The following is a 14,289-nucleotide window of genomic DNA, read 5'->3' as shown; positions in this document are numbered from 1 at the left end:
AGTGTCGTTGTACTGTTATGACTCACTGATGTGAGTGCATTTCAAGCACGACATACGCTTTCTCGGCTCCTGTCGCTATTTTGTCTCACTGCGCTTTCGAGCACTCTGGCGGCAGAAACCTGAAGTGCGGCTTCAGCCGAACAAAACTTTATGAGTTTTTCTACGTATCTGTAGTGTATCGTGACCATATGTCAATGAATGGAGCTACAGTGAATTTATGAAATCGCTTCAATCATTTGTAATAGCCCTGTATTGTAGAATTTGCACAACGTAATCTGGCGCCAAACCCATGAAGACTATTTACAATGATGAACAATGCTGAAAGGTAGTACATTTACTAAAAATGAAGTATATAAAACAGCAAATGTGACATTTCTGAGAAGCTCTGTTTTATGAAGGTGTGACAGGAAGTATTGTCAGATATTTAGAAATAAAGCATTTATTAATGGTAAAAATGCATATCTGAATAATGGTGTATGGAAACATAGTATTCTGAGAACTTCTACCAAGAAAGGCAATAAACATAAAACTAAAACACACACATTTTTTTAAACTATGTATTCGTATTTGCTACTAGTCTGAATTAAAAATCATAAAAGATTGGGTATTCAGTAGGATGTCAAGGAAATAGTCTATTCTGGGGTACAAATATGCATTCAAATAGTATATACCAACTTATAATGAATTAAAATTTTTCTTCTATTCACCAAAGTAACTCGTGTGTTTGCTATGTTATAAGAATAACAGCTGATAAGGCAAAGTCCACAAACAATGTCTAATCAGCCACTTACTGCTGATTATGAGAGCATTAGATTTCATAGTAACTGTGACACGCATCAACACTTAGGAGAAGTTTGGGTAAGATTCCCTTCACCTTAGAGTATCTTCTTCCAACAATTCATCTATCAACTTTCTAATTAGTAAAGCAACACCTTCATTTGTTACACTACTTATGATGTAAATTTGAGAAATAGAATCACAAGACTATTCAAACTCTAAACACAATTTTCAGTGGTGTGTGATTAATCATTACCAGAAAGACAAATGACTATCTTATAGTGCCAGAGCCTGTCCTAAGTGCCATAGGCTCTGCATTTTATCAATCTCTGTAAACTGGTACAGACTCTGCACAGAATCAATAAATGATTCCAATTGCTATTCAAAATAATGTTGCGTATGAAAGATGAAGTAGTGGGTCTGAGATGGGGAGAGAGAAAAGAACTAGTGAGTCTGAGACGGGGGGGGGGGGGGGGGGGGGGGGGGGGGGGAGAAGAACTAGTGGGTTTGAGTGGGAGGGAGGGAGGGAGGGAGGGAAGGAGAGAATGTATCAGCACACCCTAGATATGAAATCTTTGCCACTCAAAGTTTTCTGGAATCACTGTGAGAATTTATACGAGTGTATCTTAAATGCTACGACAAAGAACTTTGTATCCTAACCTACCAAGAAACAATTTCAGTTTTATAGCGGATAACCTAGAAAATGGTAATGTGGACTTAAATGCCTTTCAATAATAACTAAATTCTAATCCAATGATTGTCAATGTCATGGAGAATTTTTCATTTTATTCTTACACTCATCAAGCCAATCTAGACTACTTTCAGCCATCTGGTAGGAGAAATTCGGCAATTTCACCTTAAATCATACAGGTCAAGAGGGAATGTGTCACATCACTATTTCAAATCCTGCTGAAAAACAAATATATGTTGAAGTTCCACATGATACCTCTCCTAAACTACAATATTCTGATTGTATGGTGATTTGTTCAAATGCTACGGACACCTCTAAATGAGAGTATTTGTGAAAATATTGTAACGAAAGGAAAAATTGTAATAAAGAAACAAAAAAGTGATACAGATCTGAATTTATTTTCAATAAATACTTCGTCCTCAATACTATGAGACATGATTATTACAAACATACTTTCGAGGGTTTTTTTTAATAATCCAAAAAAATAGTAATTTATTGCAAATTTCAAAATTATGTTTTGAAAATATGAATAGTTGAATAGTCACAGGATGTTAGCTGTCTTGAGACATAATGAAGTGGAAGGACTGCTGTCAACTACGACATTAAGGATTAGAAAAGGGCACAGGTCATCCCCATTTTCAAGAAGGGACATCGAACAGATGTACAGAACTATAGACATATATCTCTAATGTTGATCAGTTGTAGAATTTTGGAACAAGTATTATGTTCGAGTATAATGACTTTTCTGGAGACTAGAAATCTACTCTGTAGGAATAAGCATGGGTTTTGAAAAAGACGATCGTGTGAAACCCAGCTCGTGCTATTCGTTCATGAGACTCAGAGCGTCATAGACGCGGGTTCCCAGGTAGATGCTGTGTTTCTTGACTTCTGCAAGGTGTTCGATACAGTTCCCCACAGTCGTTTAATGAACAGAGTAAGAGCATATGGACTATCAGACCAATTGTGTGATTGGATTGAAGAGTTCCTAGATAACAGAACGCAGCATGTCATTCTCAATGGAGAGAAGTCTTCCAAAGTAAGAGTGATTTCAGGTGTGCCGCAGGGGAGTGTTGTAGGACCATTGCTATTCACAATATACATCATAAACAACCTTGTGGATAACATCGGAAGTTCACTGAGGCTTTTTGCGGATGATGCTGTAGTATATCGAGAGGTTGTAACAATGGAAAATTGTACTGAAATGCAGGAGTATTTGCAACAAATTGACGCAATGGCAATTGAATCTCAATGTAGACAAGTGTAATGTGCTGCGAATACATAGAAAGAAAGATCCTTTATCATTTAACTACAATATAGCAGGTCAGCAACTGGAAGCAGTTAATCCTATAAATTATCTGGGAGTAGGCATTAGGAGTGATTTAAAATGGAATGATCATATAAAGTTGATCGTCTGTAAAGCAGATGCCAGACTGAGATTCACTGGAAGAATCCTAAGGAAATGCAATCGGAAAACAAAGGAAGTAGGTTACAGTACACTTGTTCACACTGCTCGAATACTGCTCACCAGTGTGGGATCCATACCAGATAGGGTTGATAGAAGAGATAGAGAAGATCCAATGGAGAGCAGCGCGCTTCGTTACAGGATCATTTAGTAATCGCAAAAGCATTATGGTGATGATAGATAAACACCAGTGGAAGACTCTGGAGGAGAGATACTCAGTAGCTCGGTACGGGCTTTTGTTGAAGTTTCGAGAACATACATTTACCGAGGAGTCAAGCAGTATATTGCTCCCTCCAATGTATATCTCGCAAAGAGACCATGAGGATAAAATCAGAGAGATTAGAGCCCACACAAAGGCATACGAACAATCTTGTAGAATGCATGAAGTTCTTAAACTGTCAAAATATCTGTACATAAAGATGAGAGCATCTGAAATTTTTGGTTATTTAGAAATTATTTTCTCCAAAACCCCATTCTAAATCTTCTAAAAATTTCATAGTACATTAGTTGGTCATTGTTCTTAGGGAATGTACAATCAAAGTAGTCAATACTTACCTGTAAAAAACATGAGAAATTTTTTAGGTAGGCCTAGCTCTACTCGCACAGTAAAAAAAAATCATGGGCACTTAAATATTTAAATTGATTGCTGATTTTAAGTAAACATCATGAAAACTGGTATTTCTGAATCAAAATAACATTATAAGTGAGTGGGAAAACAATTCATAGTTTCGTTCAAAAGGCTTTTATAACGAAAATGAGATATAGAATATTTATAGCCCTTTTTCTTTTTATGGTATTATTCACACATTATTATTGTCTTCTGTCATGATTTTACTTCATGACTTTCCATGAATTAAAATTACCTACAATGTGGCAATCAACACTGCACTGTCAAAAAGAGTTCATTTTTTTTCCACCTGCTTCTCACTGAACTTGTATAGCTAAGCTGAATTTGCACATGGACAAGGATGATCCAACAAGAGCAATACTTGGGAAATGGGAACTGCACACTGATCTTTTGATGATGGTCATTTGAAAGTATTAATAGGACCATGAGGTGTCATAAAGGAGACTGTTACATCTTGCATCTGTCCCCCCCACCACTGATTGTCATACACACAATAAATGAAGTGGCTCACTACAGAGTCTTCTAATGTATACTGTAGTCTCTGCATTTCACACACAGTACCAGACTGCATTTCGTGGAGAACCATTCTTGCACTGTATATGCCATTCTGGGATGCGACCCAGTAGTGACTTGCTTCATAGCAGACCACTCTTCTCTCTTCTGTAAACGGAATTCCCTTAATGTACTTTCTGTGACTCAGCATCTCCGCTATATGGTGAACAGCAACTATCCTTTTCATACTATTCTCACACTCTATTCTGGGTTTTCCATAGTAATAATAATAATAATAATAATAATAGTAATAATAATAATTTAAAATAATGTTAAAAATACACAAACAAGTAAACACAATTCCCAACCCATGAAATCTGAATATTGTTGGTGATTTGAGTTATTTTTACTAGTTACAGTCTCTCCTCTGAAGTATAATGTGGCAGCATGGATCCACTGGCATGTATCTGGTAAAATGGGGCAGCATTTGCAATTATTAGGGGCTCAGCCTGAACAAGTAGTAGCCTTGAAAAGTGGACAAAGAAGAAAAACAAGCTTTATACAATTCTGTGCATCAATGTCATAACTGTTGTAGTGAACTTGTTACACAAACAATACCAAATTAATTATGGGTCGGTTCTTTAGCTGGCATTGGCTTGAGAGGAGTTCAGTTTCTACATGCTGTTGGCAGTTACTGATAACTGAATGACCATGCAGAACATTAAAAGTCTGTGGTAGTTTCTTGACTTTTTTTCTGAATGTAATGCTGTAACTTCAGAGCAGTACTAAGCTACAATTTCAAATTTGATGACAAAATAGCAGTTTTCATCCCTACAACTGAATATCCTATGGAACTGATCACTTTTTCCTTAAAAGCTTACAAATAAAACTCTTCATCACCAGGAAACCATATTCCATATTGACATTAGAATTTAACTTATGCCTCTGTGACGCATTATCCTTTCTGTAGGGAGACAGCTCTCAAGCGTCACTCAGCTCCATAATTAAAGTACTACAACAAATAAACACAATTTATACTTACATTATCTAAGTGAATCACGTATACATGAGTACTTACCTAAAGGAAACAAATCACAGTTATACTCCCTAATTTTTTCTTTTAAGTGTTGTATCCGCTGCAGTGATTCATGGCAAGAGACATCAAGTTTTCTCCTGCTTTTTCTAATTCTTTGTTGAGCAGGTGGAACAGCAACCCTGACCGAATGAACTGAAATTGGTATATACTGTTTTTGGCTGGCACTAGGTTTCTGATACTTGGGAGGAGAGGAAGACAGTGGAGGACTAGGAGGTTCCGTCTTCACAGCGACATCTGAATTAGCACCCAGTAATTGTTCCTCCAGAAGGCTTCTTTCTTTAACAGGTTGCCAGCAGTTTTTGGGTGGTGACGGGCGTTTCCTTACAACATTCTTCAATTCTGGACTAGGACTAGATGAGTGGACTTTCTTATGTTTCCCTATCACTTTATTCTGAGCTATTTTTGCCTGCAACCTGTTCATGGTTTTTGAACTTTCGTCGTCTGACACTCTGTTGTCAAGCACAATTCTCCCAGAAATTGGCTGAGAGATGCTCTTAGACACAGCTGGTGACAACCTAGCCACATCAGTACCTTCAATTTTAATCATTTCACCAACAATGTTCTGCTCAGCAGGTTTGACATCGACTTCAGTACAATTAGGTTTTAACGATACACAGTTTTTTGTATACACATTGCTAGCATCTGCCTTCTGATACAATCGCAGAACTTGAGGCTCTGGTTCACTGAATGTGTAAGGGTCATCTGATTCAGTGTCACCGTCCTTGACACCTCCTGAATTTAATAATGCTTTCAATCTGTCTGAAAATTTCAACTTTCCATCTGAAGATGGTGAAGTGGGTGATGGTATATTGTCCTTATTAGGGATCATCTTGCCTTTTCTGATTTTATAATCTTTCTTTGGTGCCATACCAACAGCCACTTGTGTGTGGCCATTACAGAATCTGTAACACAAAATCAGTATTACTCTTTTTTGTAATTTTAAAGTGAAACATTGTTATAAGAATGATGAGGTATCACCTTTAGCTGTATGATTATTGCTAATAGGTTCTGTCCCTTTTATTTTATTTTTTCATTTCAGTGATGGGTTTGGAAACCTTAAAGCAATTTTTCAATGGTATTATGTGGATACTTAAGTAAAGTGGTTTGAATGCTATACACTACAATTCACCATATAGCATAGATGCTGAGTTGCAGATAGCTAGTACAAAAAACTATCAAACAAAACTTTCAGCCTCACAGGCCTTCATCGGAACAGAGTTTGTGTTTGAATGTTGTCTATTCTGATGAAGGCCTGTTTAGAATGAAAGCTCTGTCTGACAGTCTTTTTGTTGTGCGTATCTGCGACTCACCATCTTCGCTATATGGTGAGTCACAACTATCGTTTTTATAATATTGACATTATTCCATCCTAGATTTTCCACCATCTAATACACTAAAATTCATTATTTATTTATTTATTTTGTTACATAAAATCAACATGCCAGGAAGACAGAGGCACACTGACTGACAACTTCAACATATAATTTTAAGTATTTCACTGACCCTTTTCCCTTACTCCAAAAATCCAAGGGATTGCAAAATTTTGAAACTGTAGTGTGACCAAAATCTTCCAATCACATCACCATTCCGCACTACATAAATGAAATTCTTCATTAATTTTACATACGGCACGGAAGTAACAATTACATCCTACTAGTGAACGTTATACATTCAAGGTTACAAACAATAACAACAGAATTCTTAATAAAATGATAACAAATACCATTAAGCTTCTATTACAATTCAGGAAATTGCATTTCTTCCACTAAACATTACAACACCTCTTCCTACATATGCCGTTCTAACTGTATCATCACACAGCTACTGCGTACTTCACGAATGCTGCACATATATAGAAATACTCAATATAATAGTGGCAGTTTGCTTCACTCTGTTTAAAGCAGTTCAGTGAAATTGCCTATTCATGCTTCTTTAATGGATTGTAGTTTATTTCTCAGGAAAGTTCAAAACCGAGTTTAGAAGCACTCTTGAAAATTATTCTGATCTCACATGGAAACTTCATGCCGCTCATTTTACTATTATAATAATACGTATCACTAGCATTATGTTTTCTGATGTTTGGATTCCATGTACTGTCGCATTAACATTCAGTGCAGCACGTGTGCATGACAAGGAATAGCCTGTTAATAAGGTGGAAATGTTTCATAGGATCTGAAATGTTATTGAATTTGGTATACAATCTCCCACTGAATTAGATATGTAATTACATAAATAAAACATCAAACAAGTCACATAACATGCCATATTCAATATATTTATAAATTAAATTTAATAAATAAATAAAAATAATGTATTTAAAATGCATATTATTTATATATTATTTACCTGTTATTTATTTATTTATTTTTATTATTTTATTGTTATTTATTTTTATTATTATTTTTATTTATTATATAATTTATTTGGAAATTAAATTTAATAAATAAATAAATAAATAAAAATTAATTAATTAAATTATACGGGCTCATCAGTAAAAACTGAAACAGTTTTCACCATGTATGTTTTATTATTTGTGCCAATAAAGAAAAAAATGTCAAAAAGGACAAAAACACAGTTATATGATGCAGGTTATGTTGCATTTTACCAAAATGTATAGACTCGCGACAGGTTGTGTCCTGCCTTGAAATCGTGATGTGAGCAATGTTGTTTGAAATGTGTACAGGATGGATACACTGTATACCCATGTAACAATAGTGTGCCAGAGATGCAGCAAGTTGATAAATCCACCCTTACAGTCAAGAAGGATGAAGGACTACTGAACTAAGCACTGGGGGACTTGGGGAGGGCAGGGGGGGGGGGGGGTTAGTTGCATGTCTTACTGCAGTATGGTGAACTTGTTCAGTTGGTAACTGTTTTCTGCTTACTGAGTGAAGGTTTTGTGTAGCTCTGTGTACATAAGAAATATTTAACACACAAATTCTGTTAGGAAGAAGTTCTGGCTGGATGTTACTGATCGAATTCTGAAAACTGGGAACACAATAAGCAAGGCAAAAAACATTCCACGTATACTACTTCACACATGGTAGACATTTATACTAAAGCAAAGTAAGTGGCATGCCACTTTTCTGCAAGATCTTAAGTTTTTAATTTCCAAGAGAACTCTGCTAATTTTATACATTCTACTTTCGCAAACATTTGAACCTACAGATACATGAAAACCCAGTGATGAAGGTCGAACAATTGCTGAACTGAACACACTAAGTTCGACATGAAAGGCCTGCACATCAGTCAGTCAAACACAGAAGTATGCACTTGAGTACACAGGTTATGATACAGATTATGTGATTAAAAGTGAAAAATACACAAAATCCTGAGAAATGGACTATCACACACAAAATAAAAATGGAGAGGAATGGGATAGGGGTGGGGAGAAAGAAAGAAAGAGTGAAGAAATGTTTATAAAGGCAGGCAGGTGTGTGTGTGTGTGTGTGTGTGTGTGTGTGTGTGTGTGTGTGTGTAGATGAGGAACAAGAAGAAGCAAATCATGAAAGTCAACATAGGTATAAGTTACAAATCAGACCCACAAAGGTGAAAGAGGATGCACACATAGATATTCGGGAGATATATGCTGAAATCACAGGGCGTCATCATCCCCATCGTTATAATGATGCATCTGTCATGTGCAGCGAGTAGTCTGAACATACAGACAGAGACACGGATTTGTCCATACAGTTATTATGTGCGTAGAGGCCCTCTAGCTGGAGTTTCTTTTAGTTTAACAGAACTCAGTAGAATGAGGAAACTCACACCAGGATACAGACGAGCGAGACTCCGTCTGCTTCACAACAGTTTTATTACAAAATAAACAGACACAATGAGAACCAGGAGAAGTTATCACTCTGCAGTGGAGTCTGTGCTGATATGAAACATCTTGGCAGATTAAAACAGGGTACTGGATCAAAGCTCAAACTCACAGCATTGAATATTGTGGGTAATGCCCTTTAAGTTAAGAGCAATGACCATGTAAGGTAATGTTCTAGTCCTTGTACTGCATACAGTTTTAATCTATCAGAAAATTAATAAGGATATTTGTTTGTGTGGGGAAAAATATTTTTAAGCTAGTACAAATGAGCTCCTCTCATCACAGTCAATCACCTTTATGTGAGTCCCCTTGTGTATCCACACTGATGTATGCGTTAAACATTTTTTCTATCTGCATTCAGTAAAGACACTCCCTGCAATTTACTTTTAGTTAAATTTATTTAAACATTTAATTTTAAAATTTGTATTGTATTTGCAAATTTTAAAAATTCTTTTTACTCCGTTGAAGTTGGTAGATGTAAATTTTTTCTTTATCTTGACAAATGCATTTTGTGTGTGTGTGTGTGTGTGTGTGTGTGTGTGTGTGTGTGTGTGTGTGTGTGTGTGTGTGGTGGGGGGGGGGGGGGGGTTCATGCCTTCTATCTTCTAGAACTTATTGTTTAGCTTCAGATCATTTCAAATATCCAAAATTTTTTGTCTTTCTGTGCATCATATTTCTTCTTGATGCCCACGAATATAATTAAAATATTTCTCCCAGTCATATTAAAGTAGATATTAAGATGATTCGTTATTTGCATTTGATAAAGACACACATCTTTTTCTTGTAATAGTGATTCTATGATAATTCATTGGTCACTCTTCTTTCGAGATGATGCTTGTTACTCTGAACAATACTTGCAATCTCATTGTTGTGCCTGTATCAACACTCAAAATTACCGAATTTAATGGGTTATTTGCATATGAGTTTCCTGTTCACATGGCTATCTTGCCACATGAAATGCTTATCATGTCTTAAAATGTTTTCTAGATGAATTTGACTGGGTACAAATTATACCAGCAGAAAAATGCTCCTATCTGAGCACAAAAAATGTGAATATGTTCCCGTTTACGTAAAAGACTGATTGAAAATAGGGGTACCAGCTGCCTCACTCTACCTTCCTCTGCACTTTTGAAATTTTCCCAAACATTTTAGCATGCAAACATATTCACACTTTTTTAACGTGCAACTCACTTTAAACTCCCAAAAGTTCCCCCCTCATTGTCATTATCTCTATATGTCTTTCTGCCATTGTTTCCTGTGTCATAGCCACAATCCCCTTTCTCCCTCTTGCTCTCTCTTACTGCTAATATTGCATTCCTCTCTTCCTTACTGTTGCTGTCTCTTCTCACTGTCACTATCTCTCTCTTCCTTACTGTCAGTGCCATATACTTTGCCTGTCATTTTTGGGAAAATTTTTATAGGAGCTGAGGAAGACAGACTAGGTAACCGGTACCCCCAGTCAAAGTCTTTTAAACAAACAGGAACATATTCACATTTTTGTGCCCCGATGGGAGCCTTTTTCCACTAGTTCCTTCTTTTCCCTGTTAGAGCAGGGCATGCAACTCACATGAATAGAACTGCATTGGTCAAAAAAATTTAGATAGTTTACTTAGATGATATTGAAATAACACAAACGTAATTTTACACCTCAGACTGGATTTTACATGTAGAAAAATTTTGCATGTGCTTCAGTACTATAACTGGTGTTCCCAGATGATAGCAGAGGCACTTTACAGCATATTTCTCCATGCAACATCACTTTATAAACTAAGTTTTCACTGCAAACAGGATTTCACGTGGGTGCAAGTAGGGTAAATTTGAAACTACATAGCTCCCAAACAGATAAAAGATACAAAGAAAATTTTCAAGGTTATTCAAGATTGGGATCTTAGAAATACATTATAAAAATTATAGCCATTTGCTGTGCATAGCTGTCTCGGAAACTGTGGCTAGGTTTTGTTCCGCTGGTGACAGCAAAAATATAGTACAATCAATCTTCTTCTTCTTCTTCCCTTTTTTTTTTTTTTTTTTTTTTTGGGGGGGGGGGGGTGTCTGAGGAACTACTCATTACCTAATGGCACTAAGTCCTATCATACCCCCTGTAGACCACAACAAATGTAAAAAGAACTAACAGACTTGCTTCATTTGCCTAAGCAGGAGGGAGTGTGTAAGACTCATACATTGGCCCTTTACTGTAGGATAGTGACACTAAGACAATCCTTCTGTTGGGTATAAAAGTGGTCCTCAGACCAAGGGCTATCAAAACACTTGATTCTACATTTTTGTCACCAACAGACAATCCTGTTTTTATGCACGGCATTTTGGAACATATTAGGGACAATGTTGTTGTATGCACACCGATTTAAGGTGCAAAAGTGTTACTTTTACAATTACTTCATAAAACCTACTATGTCACTCAATAGTAAAAATCAAGCAAGGCAGCACAAGTTCAGAATTAAATGCATGTGGAAGAAACTGAGGTACAGAGCACACAAATATTATGGAAAGAGACATGGTGGTAATACTAATGATAAAATAAACATGACCTATAACAGCTTTCATTGAATTTAAAATTAATTCCAACCTTGCAGTATAATCTTCAGCATAATACAAACAAGCAGAAAACACTTCTTTACAACCCCTGGGAATCCATGTACAGTACAACATGTGCAATGAGAGGAAGTAAATGATTATTTGCCATCATTTAATTACAATTGGAGGGAATAAAAGAGTAACCCAAATACTAAGTACGGCCAATGTCTCCCACTCAAGTTAAAAATACCAAATAGTGTACACTAACATTTACATCCATCTTGTTTTCTGCAACATTTAGAGTCCTTTCACTTACAGAAAGCATTAGTGTAAGTTTCATATGGTTGTCTAAGGACTCAGATATCAAAACTTTCAGAGTTACATATAATCTCAAGTGAAAAGTCAGAAGTAATATACAAAGTTGACAAAATTTGCATCTGAATATTCTAAGAAGAGGCTCAATGTCTTTTTTTTAGAAGTAACTGTTATCTTCACATATGAACTGCTTCTGCCAGTTAATAAGTAACTTGACCCATTCCAGATAACTAAAGGCTCTCTTTCATGATGGGACTTCAGGGAAACAATGTGTGAAGAATAAATGAAAGAATTATTGATATCATTGGGCATATTATGTTCTCAGTATAGTCAGCACTATATTATCATTTATAATATGCTCTTCAGCACTGTTAATGTATGTATTGCACCTGCAAGAAATGAAGAGCTCAAGGAATCAACAACAGCAAATCACATGTTACTATTCTATGAATCCCAGGGAAGTGCTGTAATGGATTTGTTGTGCAAAAGGAATAATCTCAAGTTGGTAATTACATTCATACACAACAGTACAATGTGTCTTCTCTCTCAACTAAACAACCAACAAAAGACCAAAATTTTATAACAAGTGGAATTTTATTCACAAATATCTATAATATTTGATTTTTGACACATAGTTGGAATAGCCTTTCACCCCAGGAATCATTTAACGGTTTACATACAGTACATCTGAAATACAATGACTTAATACAGTATGCACAATGTGCTGTGACAGTACTTCTTACCCTCTTTGCACCAAATAAAAACAAGATACGATTTTAGAATTAAAAAAAAATGTAGGACATATCAATTAGAAATAACAGGTAAAAAGCTTATAGTGAATGTTGAACATATTTTGTGCAAAACACTACCCCTTCTTCACATTATGTTTTACAAAAGCAAATAGTGAAAAATAGAAAAAAATTAAAAATGGGCAAATCTTCAGAGGGGGGGGGGGGGGGGGATGACTACCAAAAACTCAAGTTTGAATATGATGAAACAATGGTATGATCAGCTGTGATGTCGCCACTCATGCCTGTTTTACAACTGACAAAGGGACAGTAAAGATCTAGAGAAAAAGTACATAAAGATGAACTTCGCACACAAAACACCAAAACACTTATTGTAGTGAAGTTGCAACTGTTGCAATTTCAGGGGCAATACCAACTTATAACAACACACGAACAACTTTTTCTGTTTAATTGCAGATGTTTTTAAACATGAATATCATATTTTTATTTAATGGTCCACAGAAGAGAAGAAGATTTCCCATTCTTCAAACATAAAAACTTCAATAATTACACCAAGTAAGAAAAAATGCAAGGCTCTTCAAATTGTCTGAGGGCAATTTGACATCGCTTTTTGTTATCATGTTCACTCAGATTGTCTTTTTAAAAAAGTTTCTACTAGAATGTAAATGCTAATGTTCTACCACATATTTACAATCTTAACTACATATTTTGAAACTTCTAGTTTACTCTCACATCTACATTTATTTCTCTAACTGCAAAGCAATGATGTTTATAAAGACAGAGTACTGCTGATTTCTGACAGTAATAGAAAAATATTTGCCACAGTCTTATGGAATGAACAAGTGTAATATCCACCCAAAATGATTTAAAAAAAAAAAAAAATAGGATGAAGGGTTTTAATCAGAATGTCAACCAGACTAAATTTGTCTCTTTTGATTACGGCACTAGTATTTAAATGTTTTGTTACGTATCATTAGGTTCACTTCATAAACTGGCAGTCAAAACACCACTACCAATATTTAAAATTACTGTAAAGGTCCATTCCCCATTCATTTTATTTTTCTTGGTGCAAAAACTTTTTTGTTGATATAAATACCATACATTCTTATTACTCAGTACTGCAAATGGCAAACTGTATTAAAGAGGCAAAATATGAGTAGTTTATTTATTTACTGTAATAGTGTTGCACTCACAAATTACGTATACAACAACTTCTATTTGATATAATAATAATTCAGTTGTTATACACACATGCAATGCAATACCAGCAAGGGCACAATGAAAATGCACAACTTCAGTCAGTGAGCAGGAGCAGAGAAATCATGATTGGTAGAAGCAAAGGATTTTGGTCATTTTAAGAGTGTTTGCCAGAAGATGCATTCAATATACTCCAAAAAGTAAATTTGTCTCATGGGCTGCATGTTTTAAAATTAACAACTGAAGATTTAACATTAAATCATTTTTCCTTTTTCTAAAATAGTTACAACAGTCTAAGAACTATTGTATCTATTATATCACACTAAAAATGGATTGCTTCAAGCAAACGTGATTACCTTGATCTCTGCCTCTTCTTATCAAATGCACGAAAAGACAGAATTTTTTCGAAAACTCTCAAATTCCAAATTGATAGCATCCCTTGAAGGAACCTATCAATTCAGCTAAAGTGTTAAGCAAACATGTGATTTCCGGTTACAAAAGAATCATGAAAGGACGTAGTTATTTTC

At 35.5% G+C, this 14,289-nt stretch overlaps 1 protein-coding gene across 2 annotated transcripts in view; it reads right to left on the bottom strand.

The window, feature by feature from the left end:
- LOC126187659 (INO80 complex subunit D-like) overlaps nucleotides 1–14,289 on the bottom strand; it is a 158,209-nt gene that overhangs the window by 101,918 nt on the left and 42,002 nt on the right. For both annotated transcript variants that reach the window (XM_049928875.1, XM_049928876.1), the window contains one exon: nucleotides 5,129–6,048. In XM_049928875.1, the coding sequence (XP_049784832.1) occupies nucleotides 5,129–6,048 (920 nt within the window). The remainder of the gene's footprint in view (nucleotides 1–5,128; nucleotides 6,049–14,289) is intronic.

This window comes from Schistocerca cancellata, chromosome 5 (genome assembly GCF_023864275.1).
Source record: "Schistocerca cancellata isolate TAMUIC-IGC-003103 chromosome 5, iqSchCanc2.1, whole genome shotgun sequence".
In the NCBI taxonomy this organism is placed as follows: domain Eukaryota; kingdom Metazoa; phylum Arthropoda; class Insecta; order Orthoptera; family Acrididae; genus Schistocerca; species Schistocerca cancellata.
The sequence above is the reverse complement of the archived record's forward strand: the minus strand, read 5'-3'. Positions and strand labels throughout refer to the sequence as shown.